Below are 15,247 nucleotides of genomic sequence, written 5' to 3' on the forward strand. Positions count from 1 at the left end.
GGGCGCCATGGCCCCGGTCAAGCCAGAGTGGGTTTTGAAGGGCTGGGGCGGAGCTCAAGGGGCCCTCCCTAGCCTGACCAGGGTCTAAGGAACCCCAGGAAGGGGGCGTGGCCTCCGCCGGGGGCGTGGCCTCATCTGGGCGGGGCACGCGCAGAACCCGGGCGGCGGCGGCGGCGGCAGGAAATCGGGGCTGGGCCGGGCCAGCTCGCGAGCCCATCCCGGACCCGGTCCTCGCCAAGCTTCCCGGGCCTAGCCATGGACGCAGCAGAGCCGGGTAGGGGATCCGGGATTCAGGAGAGGCCACTTCCCCCGCCACCGTTCCCCTCTGCTTCCTAAATAGAGGAGCCCCGCCTGTCCCGAGAGCCGGGAGACGAGCTCCTGAATGGGACGGGCGCAGGTTTCTAACATCGTGGGGACCCCCGGAGCCAGCAGGGACCCAGGACGCCAGCCCTCACCCGCCCTCGCCTCAGCCAGTCCTCACCCCGGACGCCGTGGGGGGGAGGGGGCCCAGGAAGGGGAAGTGGCCGCTTCTGCTTCTGATTTTGTGATGGGGGCAGGGTGTCACGCCCGCCGGGGGCGAGGGCAGCGCGCTGGACCACCACCCTCCTCCCCGATGCCCGGGTGCAGACCTGGGCCCCCTTGTTAGGGGGAGGGGGGCGGGACCGGGGGTGGCGTGGCGGCGGCTGCAGAAACGTGGCCAGGTCCGACCTGGGCGTGCAGCCGTCTTTGTGCTGTGCGTGTGCGCGCGGGGGTCACTACTCGGTCTCTGTGTCCCTGGTGTCGCCTGTGTGTACCACGTGTATTCCCATCTGTCTGGCCTGGGGTCCATGTGGCTCCATTGTCAAGGGCGGCTGCCTCTGGGCCGTCTGTTTTGTCGCTTGGCTTCTGGGGCTGTGCCTGTGTGGGTGTCTGCGGCTGTGCGCAGCTGTCTCTCTTTGCGCGTGTCTGCTGGGTCCATCTGTCGGCCTCAACGTGTTCCCCCCTCCGACCCAAGCTCTCGGGGCCAGGCCTCTGCCTGCCTGCCTGTCAACCCCTCCAGAGAGGCACAGGCCTCCCGGTATATCACATCATATCCCCTCCCCCAGGGCTCACCCCGGCGCCTGATGGCAGGAAGAGGTACAGTGACATCTTCCGGAGCCTGGACAACCTCGAGATCTCTCTGGGGAATGTGTGAGTGCGCCTAGGTCACCCCGAGACCATCCCAGGATCCCCCCCCCCCAATGCCTTCTCTGGTACCAGCCTACGTCACAACCCACTTCCCGGCTAACCTGAGAGGTCCGATGTGACTCTCCAAAAATCATGCCCCCAAGTTCACTGGAGGTCCCCAGAGATGTCTTGGACACTCCCCCCCCCCCAACCTGGTCCTTCTTGTCACCCCTTAGGCCCATGTGAGCCACTCAAGGGACCCTTCAAACCCTTTCTCAAGGCTCGTTTGGAAACAATAATAGTAAAGTAGGTCCTCTCCGAAAACCTCACTGTTCAGGCCTCTGATTCCAGTGTTGCCATGGAGGTGACTCCCCCAGCGCCCCCCGCGGGGACAGACTGGGCGGACGCTGGCATCCTGACACCCTTACCCCCAGGGCCCTCGAGATGCTGCCTGGAGACCCCGGACTCTCAGCAGACCCTGAGCCTGACAAGGCCCCCACAGCCACGGTGGTGAGTGGGGTCGAGGTACAGGGGGAAGGACCCTCCTGGGGCGGGGGGTGGGCCCCTGCCCCACCAGCTCTTGATGCTGTCCCCTTTTGCCCCCGCAGACCAGCGAAGCCAGCTGTTGGAGCTGCCCCTCCATAGAGAGCCCTGCACCTCTTTCGGGTAGGACGGTCAAAACATGCACACAGCAGATCCAAACCTCAGAGGGCCCCCAGTCTGGGCAGGGGGTCTGTAAGATGCCACGGGTGACCAAAAGGGTGTCTGGGGGAGGAGGGCTCGCTCCAGGAGCAGCCGTGGTGGTGTGGGGACCCCAGGGGTCGGAGGGGGGAGTTCCGCCAGCAGGGGTCTGCTGCCCGTCTGCCCAGGAGAGGAACTGGACCTGCGGCTCATTCGGACCAAAGGGGGCGTGGACATGGCGCTGGATTATGCCAAGACCTGGAGCCGCTACGCCAAGGAGCTGCTGGCCTGGACCGAGAAGAGGGCCAACTACGGTGAGGACCCCTTGCAGCCCAGCCCCGGCGCCCCTGGCACCGACCCAGAGACTGCAGCCGGACCCAGAGCCCTGCCGTGTCTCCCCCCACCCCCGCCCCCACAGAGCTGGAGTTTGCCAGAAGTGTCATGAAGATCGCCGAGGCTGGCAAGGTGTCCATCCACCAGCAGGTAGCCGCGACCTGGCCTCCCCCACAGACCACCAGCCCCCACCTCCCCCAACCCCAGCCCCGCCCCCCGCCATGCTCAGAGTCCACCCCCTCCACCCCCGCCAGAGCCATATGCCGCTGCAGTATATCTACACACTCTTCCTGGAGCATGACCTTAGCCTGGGAGCCCTGGCCGTGGAGACGGTGGCCCAGCAGAGACGAGACTACTGCCAGGTGAGGGCGGGCAGGATGGCGAGGGGGGCGGCCCGCTGTGCCCCGGGGGATGCCCCGGAGGGAGGCGGTGCTGCCGTCATCAGTCATGACCCTTCAGCTGAGGAGGAAGCCGAGGGCCGGCCAGCGCGGCTCAGGAACTTGCCCAAGGCGGCCTTGCAGATTCCAGTCCGGCTTCCTGCGCGGTTGCAACATGGCGCGGCGTCTGTTTGTGACGAGGGGCTCTGTGTCCCCAGGAAGGGCCTCGGTGGCTCTGGGTCCAGGCAGAAGGGAGCTGATGGCCGCTGAGACTCTGCCTGCGGACATGGTGGTGGTGGTGGCAGCGGGGGGTGGGGGCCGGCAGGGCTAGGTGAGAAGATACCCCCCCTTCCTGTACAACCAACCCCCACTCCCCGCTGCCCAAAGAATTCACACTCAGAAATGGGTCCAGGAGCAGGCATTTGGTGCAGTGGTTAAGGTGTGTGCATCCTGGAGCCAGCCTCGTGGTGTAGTGGGTAAAGCTGCTGCCTGGGGCATCTCCTATGGGCGCCGGTTCGAGTCCCGGCTGCTCCACTTCCGATCCAGCTCCCTGCCGTTGTGCCTGGGAAAGCAGTGGTAGATGGGCTGAGTGCTTGGGCCCCTGCACCTGCGGGGGAGACCCAGGTGAAGCTCCTGGCTTCGGCCTGGCCCAGCCTGGATGGTTGTGGCCATTTGGGGAGTGACCCAGCAGATGGAAGACCTCTCTCTCTCTCTCTTCCTCTCTCTGTGTAACTCTGATTTTCAAATAAATAAGTAGATCTTTAGATACACGCATCCCATATGGGAGTGCTTGGGTATTAGTCCCGACTTGCTTTTTTTTTTTTTTTTGGGTAAGACTTGTTTATTTATTTGTAAGGCAGAGTATTAGAGAGAGGAGAGAGAAAGATACCTTCCATCTTTTGGTTCACTCTGCAAATGGCTCCAGCGGCCAGGGCTGGGCCAGGCTGAGGCCAGGAGCCTGGAGCTCCATCCAGGTCTCCCTCGTGGGTGGCAGGGTACTGCGCCCCACCCTGCCACCCAGGGACGCACCCAGATTGAGTTCCGGTCTCCTGGCTGTCGCAGGGGGCAATTGAGGAAAGAGAGAGGCAGAAAGGGGTGCAGTGAGCAGAAAGGACCCGGGGGGCGGGGGGGCCTGAGATGACGTCTGTCCACCTTCTCAAACCCATTCCCCACCTCTGCTAGCCCCTGGCCGCCAAGCGGACAGAGATTGAAAAGTGGCGCAAGGAGTTCAAGGAGCAGTGGATGAAAGAACAGAAGAGAATGGTGATGCCCTGAGCGGGCGGAGGGTGGGGAGGGGTCGGCGGGAGGAGAGGCGGACGCTGAGCCCCCCCCCCCCCCCCGCGCCCCTTGCCCTCCCAGAACGAGGCGGTGCAGGCGCTGCGGCGGGCCCAGCTACACTACTTCCAGCGCTGCGAGGACCTGCGGGCGCGCTGCCAGGGCTCCCCGGAGGACCCGGCCCCCCAGGCCTCGCCAGGCCCCAGCAAGCAGCAGGAGCGGCGTCGGCGATCGCGGGAGGAGGCCCAAGCCAAGGTGCGGGAGCTGGCGGCGGGTGTGCTCTGCCCGCGCCTCTGCGCTCTCCCACGGGCCACACCCCCCACCCCCCTGCCTCGGTCTCCCCGCCCCAGGCGCAGGAAGCCGAGGCGCTGTACCAGGCCTGCGTGCGCGAAGCCAACGCGAGGCAGCAGGACCTAGAGGCGGCCAAGCAGCGGATCGTGTCGCACGTGCGCAAGCTGGTCTTGCAAGGCGACGAGGTTCTGCGGCGGGTGAGGCCCTCCCCGCCCCCCACCCTGTTTCCAGTCCCCAGGTCCCTTCCGGGCGGGGGTCCTGCCCGCAGGAGGAGCAGCGCCCTCTGAGCACGCCCAGGCCACGCCCCCATGCCCTGGCCACGCCTCCATCCCCCGAAGGGAGAGGCCCCGCCCCTCTCCCCATCACTCTCGGTCTCCGCCCCGCAGGTGACCCTGGGCCTGTTCGGGCTGCGGGGGGCGCAGGCGGAGCGGGGCCCCCGCGCCTTCGCGGCGTTGGCCGAATGCTGCGAGCCCTTTGAGCCCGGCCAGCGCTACCAGGAGTACGTGCGGGCGCTGCGGCCCGAGGCCCCGCCAGCCCCGCCGCCTGCCTTCTGCTTCCAGGAGTTTGCGCCCCCTGCGCACAGGTGGGCCCCCGGGAATGATGGAGGGAAGGGGTCCCCGCGGCCGGCCCCAGGACGCCAGGCTGCAGCGGAATATAGCACTCGGGGCTATTGTTGGGGGAAGGGGGTGTCCCCCAGTTCTGGGAGGCTCAGGACTTTGGGGTTTCTGCAGACTGGGGGGCCAGCACCCTGAGGCTCAGCCCTCCACATCGCTGCCCTCCCAGCTCCCCTCTGGACACCAGAAAGAAGCTCTCGGGGCCCCCACCTCCGAGGCTGGACGAGAGTTTGGCTGAGCCGGGTGCTTGGGAGGACCCAGGCGCAGGCAGGCAGGGTGAGTGCGGGGGTGGCCTGGAGGGTGGGCGTCAGGGCTGGGCACCATCCTTAATGACTTGTCCCCTCCTAGGGACCGCAGGCCCCACTCCAGGCAGTGATGTGGACAGCGTGGGCGGTGGGAGCGAGTCCCGGTCCCTGGACTCCCCCACTTCCAGCCCAGGTGGGCCAGCTACTCTCTGACCCCCAGTCTCTCACCTGACCTTTGACCCCAACCTGCCCCACCCCCCTGATCCATTCTCTCGATGCCACTTCTGAACCACTCCCCGGAGTTGCTGATCCATCCTCCAACCCTTAACCTTTGACCTCTCTGACCCCCTCCTGACCTCTGACCCCAGGCACACGGCGGCTGGTGAAGGTCTCGTCCACAGGCACTGAGTCCTCCGATGACTTTGAGGAGCGAGATCCCGGTGAGGCTGGAAGCAGGGGTAGGGGTGGGGGGGGGGCGGGAGGCAAGCAGGGGTAGGGGTGGGGGGGGGCGGGAGGCGGACCGAGTGCCCCTGACCCTGTCTCCCTGCAGACCTGGGAGAGGGGCTGGAGAACGGGCTGGGCAGGAAGTGGACGCTCTCCCTGGCGGCTCAGACCCACCGGCTGCGGCGGCTGCGGGGCCCGGCCAAGTGCCGCGAGTGTGACGCCTTCATGGTCAACGGGATCGAGTGCGAAGAGGTGTGGCCTGGGGCGGTGACCCAGGGAGCTCTGCTGGCCCTCCGTGACCCCCCCGTGACCCTGTGACCTTTCCCCCCAGTGCCTCCTGACCTGTCACAAGCGCTGCCTGGAGACCTTGCTGATCCTCTGTGGACACAGGAAGCTCCCAGCCCGGACGCCTCTCTTTGGAGTCGACTTCCTGCAGCTGCCCAGGGACTTCCCGGAGGAGGTGCCCTTCGTGGTCACCAAGTGCACGGCCGAGATCGAGCACCGCGCCCTGGGAGTGCAGGTGCAGCCTTGACCCTGACCATCCCCAGAAGTGACCCGCTGCCGTCGGTGGCCGGATCACGAGCGGGCCGGCCCTCTCTCGCCCTGACCCCGCAGGGCATCTACCGGGTCAGCGGGTCCCGGGTCCGGGTGGAGCGGCTGTGCCAGGCTTTTGAGAACGGGCGCGCGCTGGTGGAACTCTCCGGAAACTCGCCCCACGATGTCTCCAGTGTCCTCAAGCGATTTCTGCAGGAGGTGGGTGCTCTGGGGCTGGTGGTGGTGGTGGTGGGTGGTGGTGGGGGGGGATGGGAGTGGGGAGGGGGGCAGGGGCTTGGGGACTCAGGCTGAGGACCCTCCGCGGCCCACCCACACTCGTGTCCACCCCCACCCATTCCGCCCCCAGCTCACCGACCCCGTGGTCCCCTTCCATTTGTACGGCGCCTTCATCTCTCTGGCTAAGACCCTGCATGCAGACCCTGGGGCCGACCCTGGGGCCCCCAGCCCCCGCCCTGAGGTCGTCTACTTGCTGAAGACCCTCTTGGTACAGTTGCCTCACTCTAACTACAACACCCTACGGCACCTGGTGGCTCATCTGTTCAGGTGTGCACTGGGCCTGAGCCTCGAAAGTCGACAACGCCCTGACCCCTGACCTTTGACCTGCCCCCCCCCCCCCGAGCCGCTGAAGCCTAATTCGTAACTCTGGGTGCTGACACCCGACCCTCCGTGCTGGGCCCGTGGCTGCTGGCGGTCTCCCACCCTGACCTGGTCAGGTGGCCACCGGGCTAGCCTGCGGGCCCTGTCCTTGCCCTCGGCCCGACGGCCTGGCACCCGTGCCCTGACTCCTCCCCTCACACCGTCCCCAGGGTGGCCGCACACTGTGAGGAGAACAGGATGTCTGCCAACAACCTGGGCATCGTGTTCGGGCCGACGCTGCTGCGGCCAGCGGAGGACCCGCGGACGGCCGGTGCCAGCCCCGCCACCTGCCTGCTGGACTCGGGGTACCAGGCCCAGCTCGTGGAGTTCCTCATCGTGCACTACGAGCAGATCTTCGGGATGGATGAGCTGCCCCTGGCCAGCGAGCCCTTGACCCAAGACCCCAGCCCGGCCCCGGGGCCCCTCGCCATCACCAGCCCCTGCCTCGCGCCAGCCTCGGGGCCAGGCCCGGAGCCGCATCCCCACGGATCCCTGGAGAAGCGTGGAGAGGACACGACCCCCGAGGTAGGAACCCACGGGGCCGCAGCGGGGGGCAGGGGCTTCTCCAGGTTGACTCATCTCTCCTGTCTTGCTGCTTTTCCCTGTAACGTTCTCCTTCCTCATTTAACCCACGCTCATTCTAAAAGGAAGAGTGAGGGGTGACGTAACGCAGGCACCAGCCATTTCTTCCAACAGGAAATTCACTAAGCACCCACTATGTGCCAGGCACTACTACTGTATGCCACGCACGAAGGCATAACCGGGACTCGAGGGAGCTCAGTGTTCAAAGTCACCGGCCTCTGGGTGCCTGCGTTCTGGTGGGAAAAAAAAAAAAACATAATAAACAAATAAGAGTCAGTAGACAGCTCCCACCACAAACGCGCACAACAGCTGCGGCTGGGCCAGGCTGCGGCTGGGAGCTGCATTCAGGTTTCCCCCATGGATGGCACAGACCAAAGCACTTGAGCCACCACCACTGTGCCCTGGGGAGAGTGTGTTAGCGGGAAGCTGGCATCAGGAAACACAGCCAGGACTGGAACCAGGCTCTCAGACAGGATGCGCACTCACCACGCCGTGTCTTTTTAAAATCTTTTTAAAAAAGAGTTTATTTATTTGAGAGGTAGAGTTACAGAGAGAGAGAGGTCTTCCATCTGCTGGTTCACTCCCCAAATGGCCACCACAGCCAGAGCTGGACCAATCCAAAGCCAGGAGCCAGGAGCGTCTTCTGGGTCTCCCACGCGGGTGCAGGGGCCCAAGGACTTGGGGCATCTTTCACTGCTTTCCCAGGCCACAGCAGAGAGCTGGATGGGAAGTGGAGCAGCCAGGACTCGAACCGGCGCCCATATGGGATGCTGGTGCTGCAGGCAGAGACTAAGCCCACTACACTGCAATGTCAGCCCCACGCGGTGTCTTAATGGCTGTGCCCAGTGCCTACCCCGTGGATAAGTCTTACAGAACAGGTGGATTTGAGCAAAGACTGGACAGATGTGGGGAAGAAGCCATGTGGAGACCTGGGGAAGGCTGTTGCAGGCCAAGGGGACAGCCAGTGCAAAGGCCCAGAGGTAGAAGCATGCCTGGTGTGTTGAAGGCACAGCCCCACATTTCAGTGAATGAGGGGAGAGTGGCAGGAAGTGAGACCAAACAGGGACGGGCACAGGGGGCCCTGCTCACCACTGTGGATTGTGTACCTACTATGCGCAGGGTGCAGGCCAGCACTGAGCACCCACTCTGCACAAAGCCTGGGCTCCCAGTGAATGCACACCCACTACACACGGGGTGCTGCTACACGAGGGTATTCACGCGAAATTACAAAACAAGTTTTCAGGCAGGCATTTGGTCAAGCCTCCCACATCCCACTGTACCTCCCTTCAACACCCTGCTTCAGCTCCTCATTTTTTTTTTTTTTTAAGATTTTATTTATTTGAGAGGTAGAGTTGCAGACAACGAGAGGGGGAGACAGAGAGAGAGGTCTTCCATCGTTGGTTCACCCCCCAAATGGCCGCAATGGCTGGAGCTGAGCTGATCAGGAGCTAGGAGCTTCCTCCAGGTCTCCCATGTGGGTGCAGGGGCCCAGGCACTTGGGCCATCCTCCACTGCTTTCCCAGGCCACAGCAGAGAGCTGGACTGGAAGTGGAGCGGCCGGGGGAGTCTAACCGGTGTCCCAGGCGGCGGGACCTGCGCCACAGCGCCGGTCCCCAAGCTGTACATTTTTAAGGGCATCATTTAGGGCGGAACTTTTGCAGACCCAGGAACAAGCCCTCGGCTTCCTTCTCAAGGGCTGGGATTTTCAGGGTTGGGGTCTCATTCCTGGACTTGTCCCCGCAGAGCCCAGCTCCACCGAGTGATCAGAGGGAGGAAGTGGCGGAAGACACCAAAGACGAGGCCGAGGAAGGTGAGCGGGTGGGGGGAGCGGCTCGGGAATCCTGGGGGTCGCATGCAGAGACCTGGGGATGCTCAGCACTGGCCACCCCTCCCCACAGAGACCAGCCAAGGCCCCGAAGACTCGTTCCTGGGGACACAGTCCCGGGGCCACTTCAGCCGCCAGCCCGTAAAGTACCCCCGGGGGGGCGTGCGGCCTGTCACCCACCAGCTGTCCAGCTTGGCGCTGGTGGCTTCCAAGCTGTGCGAAGAGACCCCCGTGGCCTCCGTGAACCCAGGGAGTTTGCGGAGGCGGGGGCCCAGCCCCCTGTGCCGCACCCCGCTGCCCAAACATTTTGAGATCACCCAAGAGACCGCCCGGCTACTCTCCAAGCTGGACAGCGAGGCTGTGCCCAGGACCGCCGGCAGCGCCGACCCCCAGCCAGAGGAAGATGAGGAGCATCTCTGACCACCCCTGGACCCTCTGCGGGGGGGCTTGGGACTGTGAAGATGGACCCATGTCTCGCGTGCCTGACCGCCCCCCCCAGCACACACCTGGGGCCAGAGCTCCACTTGGGGGGGGTTCCTATAAAGACTGCGTGGCCTGGGGGAGGCCCAGAACCTTCCCAACACACACAGGTCATGGCCAAAGCCTCAGGGCCGCTCCAGGTCACGGTCAGTATCCAGGGTCCACCCCGGACTCTGACCCTTTGGGTGCCTTTTGCTGCTTGGTGTGGGCACTGCCCCACCGCCGCCTGCCTACTTCACCGAGCCAAGCCACCCACCAGTTCTTGGTGGGGGGGCAGCCAGACCCCACAGCCCCCTGGGTGCCCGGGATCTGGTGGTTTCTGAATAAATGTCGCCCTGTGTACACCGCGTGTGGCTGCCGAGGAGGGTGCTGGGGAGAGGCCGGCCAGGGCAAGCCCCCTTTGCCCCCGAGTGAGCCGAGGGCCCCCCTTTTCCTCCTCATGCCCACACACCCTTGACCCACCTGTAGGCAGAAGGGGCCTGGGCACGCGGCTGAGTCACAGCTACGCGTCCCCAAACCGGTCCTGTGTAATCAAACAAACACGACCAAGTACAGATAACCGGGACAATAGGGCCTCGTGTTGCACTCCGTGGGAGTCCGGGGCCGCCGCAGGGAGGCTGGGGGAGGAAGCCGCAGGCCGGGGCTATGCAGGGGGCAGCGCTGTCCCAAGGCGGAGAGCGCCGGAGGGCGGGGGCGGGGGTCTGCGGGGTGGGAGACCTGCGCTGGGGAAGCCCTGGCTGGGCGGGGGTCGCGGCAGTGGGAGCCGAGTCGGATCAGGGCGTGGCTTGCAGCTCGGCGGCCGATTGGACGCCAGGGAGAGGGCGGGGAAAGGGGGGGTTCTGGGGCGGGGGGCGCGGCCTGGAGACCACCCGGGGCTGCGCCCGGGCCGCGCGTGGTCCCGGCGGGCTTTCTCCGTCGCTGGGAGAGTCAGTCTCCAAAGTGCGGCCGCGTTCAAGGTGTGCGGGGGCCGGGGTGAGGGTCCCGCGCCGGAAATGGAGGGGGGCGACCGGGGTAGGCGGGGAGGAAATGAGGGGGCTGCGGTTCCGGGCGACCCAGCTTGGGTTGCAGGCGGGCGAGGCCGGGTTCCCTCCAGGTGGCGGGGCGGGGCGGGGCGGGGCTCCCCCAGGTGGCGGGGGCGGGGCTCCGGCCAAGGGGCGGGGCCTCCGGGCGACCCCGCCTCCCGCGCGCCCTCCGCAGCCGGACGCGCCTTCGTTCCCGCCGTGGTCGCGGGGCCATGGACTCCGGGCCCACCCCAGCCCCCGACCAGCGCGCCCCGTCTGCAGCCTGACGCGCTGCCCAGGTGAGGCCCGCACCGACGCGGGACCGGGGAGCGCGGACCCCGGGGAGGGCGCGGCACGTGTCTGCGGGGCCTGGGCGCCGCCCCCTCTCCCTTCCCTCCCCACCCCCAGCCTAGGGGCTCCGGGCGGCTTCGCCCAGCGCCTTCTCCCCGAGCGCCCTCTTTGTCCCGGCGGCCTCCAGGGTCCTCCGTCCCACCCGGAACGGCCCGATGCCCCGCCCGCTTCGGGAGCTCTGGCACCTAAATCCTGCCGGCCCGAGGACTGCAGGGACCGCCTAGCCGCCGCCTCCCAAAGGAACCGCTCAGCTCCCGCAGGGTCCCGGCGAGGGACTTCACTTTGCGCGCGCGCGCGCGTGCGCGTGCATGCACGCACACACACACGCGTTTCCTGGTTTCTCCTCCCCGCACTTGACCCGGGCACCTCATCTGCTCACGCAGCTCACGCCCCTTTGCCCTGTTCTCTCCCTTCCCCTAGCTCCCCTCTACCCCACCCACCCAGCCGGGTCAAGCTGGCGGCCCACCCCCACCCCCCGGGGCCCGGCCGGCACTGGACTGCGGATGCGTTTTGTCTGCCTTCCTCCTCCTCTCCAGGCTGCTGCTGGCTCCTTGTGTGTTTCCAAGGAGCTTCACTTGCACTGACCCCCGACTCTGTGCCCCCCCCCCAGGTGGCCACCATGGGCCAGTGCTATTACAACGAGACTGTGGGCTTTTTCTACAATAACAGCGGCAAAGAGCTGAGCTCCCACTGGCGGCCCAAGGACGTGTTGGTGGTGGCGCTGGGACTGACGGTGAGCGTGCTGGTGCTGCTGACCAACTTGCTGGTCATCGCGGCCATTGCCTCCAACCGCCGCTTCCACCAGCCCATTTACTACCTGCTGGGGAACCTGGCGGCCGCCGACCTCTTCGCCGGCGTGGCCTACCTCTTCCTCATGTTCCACACGGGGCCGCGCACAGCCCGGCTGTCCCTCGAGGGCTGGTTCGTGCGGCAGGGCCTCCTGGACACGAGCCTGACGGCCTCGGTGGCCACGCTGCTGGCCATCGCCGTGGAGCGTCACCGCAGCGTGATGGCCGTGCAGCTGCACAGCCGTCTGCCGCGCGGCCGCGTGATCATGCTCATTGTGAGCGTGTGGCTGGCCGCGCTGGGGCTGGGGCTGCTGCCCGCCCACTCGTGGCACTGCCTCTGCGCCCTGGACCGCTGCTCTCGCATGGCCCCCCTGCTCAGCCGCTCCTACCTGGCCGTCTGGGCCCTGTCTAGCCTGCTGGTTTTCCTGCTCATGGTGGCCGTCTACATCCACATTTTCTTCTACGTCCGGCGGAGGGTGCAGCGTATGTCGGAGCATGTCAGCTGTCACCCCCGCTACCAAGAGACCACGCTGAGCCTGGTCAAGACGGTGGTCATCATCCTAGGTGAGTGAGGGCCTCTGCCTTCTGACCCCACGACACCCAGAGACCGTGAACTACACCTGATAAGGGCCGGGCGTGGGCGGTGATCCCTGGCGAGCTGTTATCTCGGCACAGACTTGAATGCTCCAGGGGGAGGAAAAGAATTCCAGGCAGACGGAACAGAAGGTGGAAAGCCTCAAGGCAGGAGTAGCCCAGAGTCTGGGAAGAAAGCAGCCTTCAAGGTTGGCTGGGGGGGGGGGGGGCAGATTGGCCAGCCTCGGAGGTCAAAGGTCGGGGACTGGAGTCGCGTTTTGTTCTGAGTTCTATCAGAAGTCCTTAAAAAGCTTTGGTTTTGCATCTTAAAAAAAAAAAAAAAAGTATTTATTTGAAAGAGTTACAGAGAGGTGGGGAGAGATGGCTGCAATGGTCAGGGCTGGGCCAGGCAGAAGCCAGGAACCAGGAGCTTCTTGCGGGTCTCCCGGGTGGGTGCAGGGGCCCAAGCGCTTGGGGCCGTCCTCCGCTGCTTTCCGGGACCATTAGCAGTGAGCCGGGTCGGAAGTGGAGCAGCTGGGACTTGAACCATCGCCCAGATGGGATGCTGGCATCGCAGCTGATGGCTTTACCTGCTATCCCACAATGCCGACTCCAACTTTTTTTTTTTCCTTTTTAAGTTATTTATAGGGCTGCTGCTGGCTGGCTCCGTGGCTCACTAGGCTAATCCTCCACCTGCAGCTCCAGCACCCCAGGTTCTAGTCCCGGTTGGGGCGCCGGACTCTGCTGAGGCCCGGGAGTGCAGTGGAGGATGGCCCAAGTGGTTGGGCCCTGCACTCACATGGGAGACCAGGAGGAAGCACCTGGCTCCTGGCTTTGGACCGGCCCAGCTCTGGCTGTTTCAGTCATTTGGGGAGTGAACCAGTGGATGGAGGACCTCTCTCTCCATCTCTCCCTCCCTCTCTCTGTAACTCTGCCTTTCAAGTAAATCAATCTTATTTTTTTTTTTAAGAGTTATTTATTTGAAAAGCCTAGTGCCAAAGAAAGAAGGAGAGAGGTCTTCCATCCACTGGTTCACTCCCCAAATGACCACAACAGCTGGGGCTGTGCCAGGAGCCAGGAATTCCATTGTATCCCCTACATGGATGGTAGAGGCCCAGGTATGTGGGCCGTCACCTGTCTGCGTTTCCAGGCACATGGGCAGGAAGCTGGATTGGAAGCAGAGCAGCCGGTCTCAAACCAGCACTCTGATATGGGATGCTGGTGTCGCCAGCCGTGGCTTAACCTGGGATGGACGTCATAATGCTGGTCCCCTTAAGGAGTGCTTAGCGTGGAGTCACGTGGTCACACTGGCTGTTGGTGTAAAATGGTCTGGGCGGGGCAGGTAGCCAGGATCCACCCCCGTAGCCATGAGGACACACTCCACTTCCCCCAGAGTCAGGCTTGATTCTACTCACCGTGCCCTGTCCATTGCTGAACGACCTGCCTGCCCCACAGTGCCGTCATGTCCCTCATTGAAACACCCAGGGCCTTTGCCATCTTCCGGTTAAGAAAGGTGTCCTGCACTGGTGGTGTGGCATAGCGGGTTAAGCCACCTGCAACACCGGCATCCCGTATGAGCACCAGTTCGAATCCCAGCTGCTCTGCTTCCAATCTGGCTCCCTGCTTTGTGCCTGAGAAAGCAATGACGATGACCCAAGATGCTTCACTCCCCAAATGGCCGCAACGGCTGGAGCTGCGCCAATCCAGAGCCGGGAGCCAGGAGCTTCCTCTGGGTCTCCCATGCGGGTGCAGGGACCCAAGGACTTGGGCCATCCTATACTGCTTTCCCAGGCCACAGCAGAGAGCTGGATTGGAAGTGGAGCACCCGGGACTCGAACCGGCGCCCATATGGGATGCCGGCACTGCAGGTGAAGCCAGCCTACAAGCTGTCTTTTCCTACGTCCTGCATGGTTACCTCCCCCCCATGCTCGGGAGACCCCTCCGACCCTGAGCTGAGCTCTGGGTGCCAGGTCTCATCCCGCTCACTCAGGCCTCCGTCTCCCAGGGGCCTTCGTGATCTGCTGGACCCCAGGCCAGGTGGTGCTGCTTCTAGATGGTCTGGACTGCAAGTCGTGCAACGTGCTGGCCGTGGAGAAGTACTTCCTGCTCTTGGCCGAGGCCAACTCGCTGGTCAATGCTGCCGTGTACTCGTGCCGCGACGCCGAGATGCGCCGCACCTTCCGCCGCCTCCTCTGCTGTGTGTGCCTCCGCCGGGCCAGCCGGGAGTCCACCGGCCACTATGCCTCGTCCCCTAGGACAGGTGCCAGCACGCGCATCATGCTGCCCGAGAACGGCCACTCCCTGATGGACTCGACCCTCTAGCCGTCTTGAACTTGAATGGGATGCAGCACGTGTTGGACCACCAGCCCCGGACCACTCTTGGATATGACTGGCTCAGCCGTGTCAGAGGGGGCACGCCTGCGGGCAAGGCTCTGCAGGTGCACAGCTCTACCTGCGTGAGGGCCGGGGTTAGGGGTCATCTCCAAGTTCCCGGAAGACTGTTGGACGGAGTGTGGGAATCTCACTCTCCAGTCGTCTCAGGTTTGGGTTTTTTAACGGACATTTTTGTATTTTTACTGCACACCCCTGGTGAGCCCTGTGGATTGGTTTCTCCTCTCTGGCGGGTGGGAGATGAGAGCCGAGGCCATGCGACGCAGTGTGGCGGGTTGACAAGGACAGACCATGGACGTACGTCTTCCTGATTCTTCCAGAATGTTCAAGATCACCTGTGCTGATGCCTTAGCGACACTGGACTAAGGGCTGCTGAGGGTGAGCGGGGAAAGGTTCCCTCGCAGCCTCCGGGGGGCTGGCCTGTGCTCGTTAGAACGGAGGGGCCGGTAGAGAGAGAGAGAGAGAGAACACACTTTGTGGAGTAAACCTTTCTATCCTCTCTGAGGTCTCCAAAGCATTTATTTATTTATTTATTTAGGTCATGGTTTAGACAGTCTGTCATCAGCTGATTCACTCACCAAGAGCCATAGGTAGGCCAGGCCAAAGTGAGGAGCCAGGAACTCCATCCGGGTCTCCCATGTGGCTGGCAAGGACCTCCC

General features: G+C 64.2%; 2 protein-coding genes across 7 annotated transcripts; both read left to right on the plus strand.

Moving 5' to 3' along the window:
- The first annotated feature begins 139 nt into the window (after positions 1 to 139).
- On the plus strand, positions 140 to 9,826 carry GMIP (GEM interacting protein). Of its 4 annotated transcripts, none has more exons than XM_070059071.2 (21): positions 140 to 274; positions 1,086 to 1,170; positions 1,581 to 1,671; positions 1,755 to 1,812; positions 2,016 to 2,141; positions 2,246 to 2,310; positions 2,415 to 2,522; positions 3,720 to 3,800; positions 3,897 to 4,067; positions 4,163 to 4,300; positions 4,490 to 4,686; positions 4,887 to 4,993; positions 5,066 to 5,155; positions 5,331 to 5,402; positions 5,513 to 5,658; positions 5,738 to 5,926; positions 6,022 to 6,159; positions 6,308 to 6,504; positions 6,768 to 7,122; positions 8,923 to 8,989; positions 9,078 to 9,826. In XM_070059071.2, exons 1-21 carry the CDS (start codon positions 256 to 258, stop codon positions 9,422 to 9,424), a joined length of 2,847 nt encoding a protein of 948 aa, XP_069915172.2. In that variant the 5' UTR covers positions 140 to 255; the 3' UTR covers positions 9,425 to 9,826. The 4 variants fall into 4 exon arrangements, 3 of the variants coding, with proteins under 3 accessions (XP_069915172.2, XP_069915173.2, XP_089171889.1); XM_070059072.2 differs by having other exon boundaries at positions 144 to 274; positions 1,581 to 1,656; XR_016222793.1 differs by lacking the exon at positions 6,308 to 6,504 and having other exon boundaries at positions 144 to 274.
- A 486-nt stretch (positions 9,827 to 10,312) lies between these two features.
- Positions 10,313 to 15,087, plus strand: LPAR2 (lysophosphatidic acid receptor 2). 3 transcript variants are annotated; one of them, XM_089315766.1, is made up of 4 exons: positions 10,340 to 10,440; positions 10,682 to 10,784; positions 11,447 to 12,188; positions 14,203 to 15,087. In XM_089315766.1, the coding sequence occupies exons 3-4, from the start codon at positions 11,456 to 11,458 to the stop codon at positions 14,517 to 14,519; spliced, it is 1,050 nt and encodes a 349-aa protein (XP_089171892.1). In that variant the 5' UTR covers positions 10,340 to 10,440; positions 10,682 to 10,784; positions 11,447 to 11,455; the 3' UTR covers positions 14,520 to 15,087. The 3 variants fall into 3 exon arrangements, with proteins under 3 accessions (XP_089171890.1, XP_089171892.1, XP_051684190.1); XM_089315764.1 differs by lacking the exon at positions 10,682 to 10,784 and having other exon boundaries at positions 10,313 to 10,440; XM_051828230.3 differs by lacking the exon at positions 10,340 to 10,440 and having other exon boundaries at positions 10,650 to 10,784.
- The last annotated feature ends 160 nt before the right edge of the window (positions 15,088 to 15,247 follow it).

This window comes from Oryctolagus cuniculus, chromosome 16 (genome assembly GCF_051225735.1).
Source record: "Oryctolagus cuniculus isolate XC-2025 breed Fujian yellow rabbit chromosome 16, ASM5122573v1, whole genome shotgun sequence".
NCBI classification, from domain to species: domain Eukaryota; kingdom Metazoa; phylum Chordata; class Mammalia; order Lagomorpha; family Leporidae; genus Oryctolagus; species Oryctolagus cuniculus.

Coding starts and splice junctions, on each gene's coding strand:
- LPAR2 (XM_089315764.1), top strand. CDS start 11,456: ATGGGCCAGTGCTATTACAACGAGACTGTGGGCTTTTTCTACAATAAC. Junction 12,189..14,202: donor GACGGTGGTCATCATCCTAG/GTGAGTGAGGGC, acceptor TCCGTCTCCCAG/GGGCCTTCGTGATCTGCTGG.
- GMIP (XM_070059071.2), top strand. Junction 6,505..6,767: donor CTGGTGGCTCATCTGTTCAG/GTGTGCACTGGG, acceptor CACCGTCCCCAG/GGTGGCCGCACACTGTGAGG. Junction 7,123..8,922: donor GAGAGGACACGACCCCCGAG/GTAGGAACCCAC, acceptor TTGTCCCCGCAG/AGCCCAGCTCCACCGAGTGA.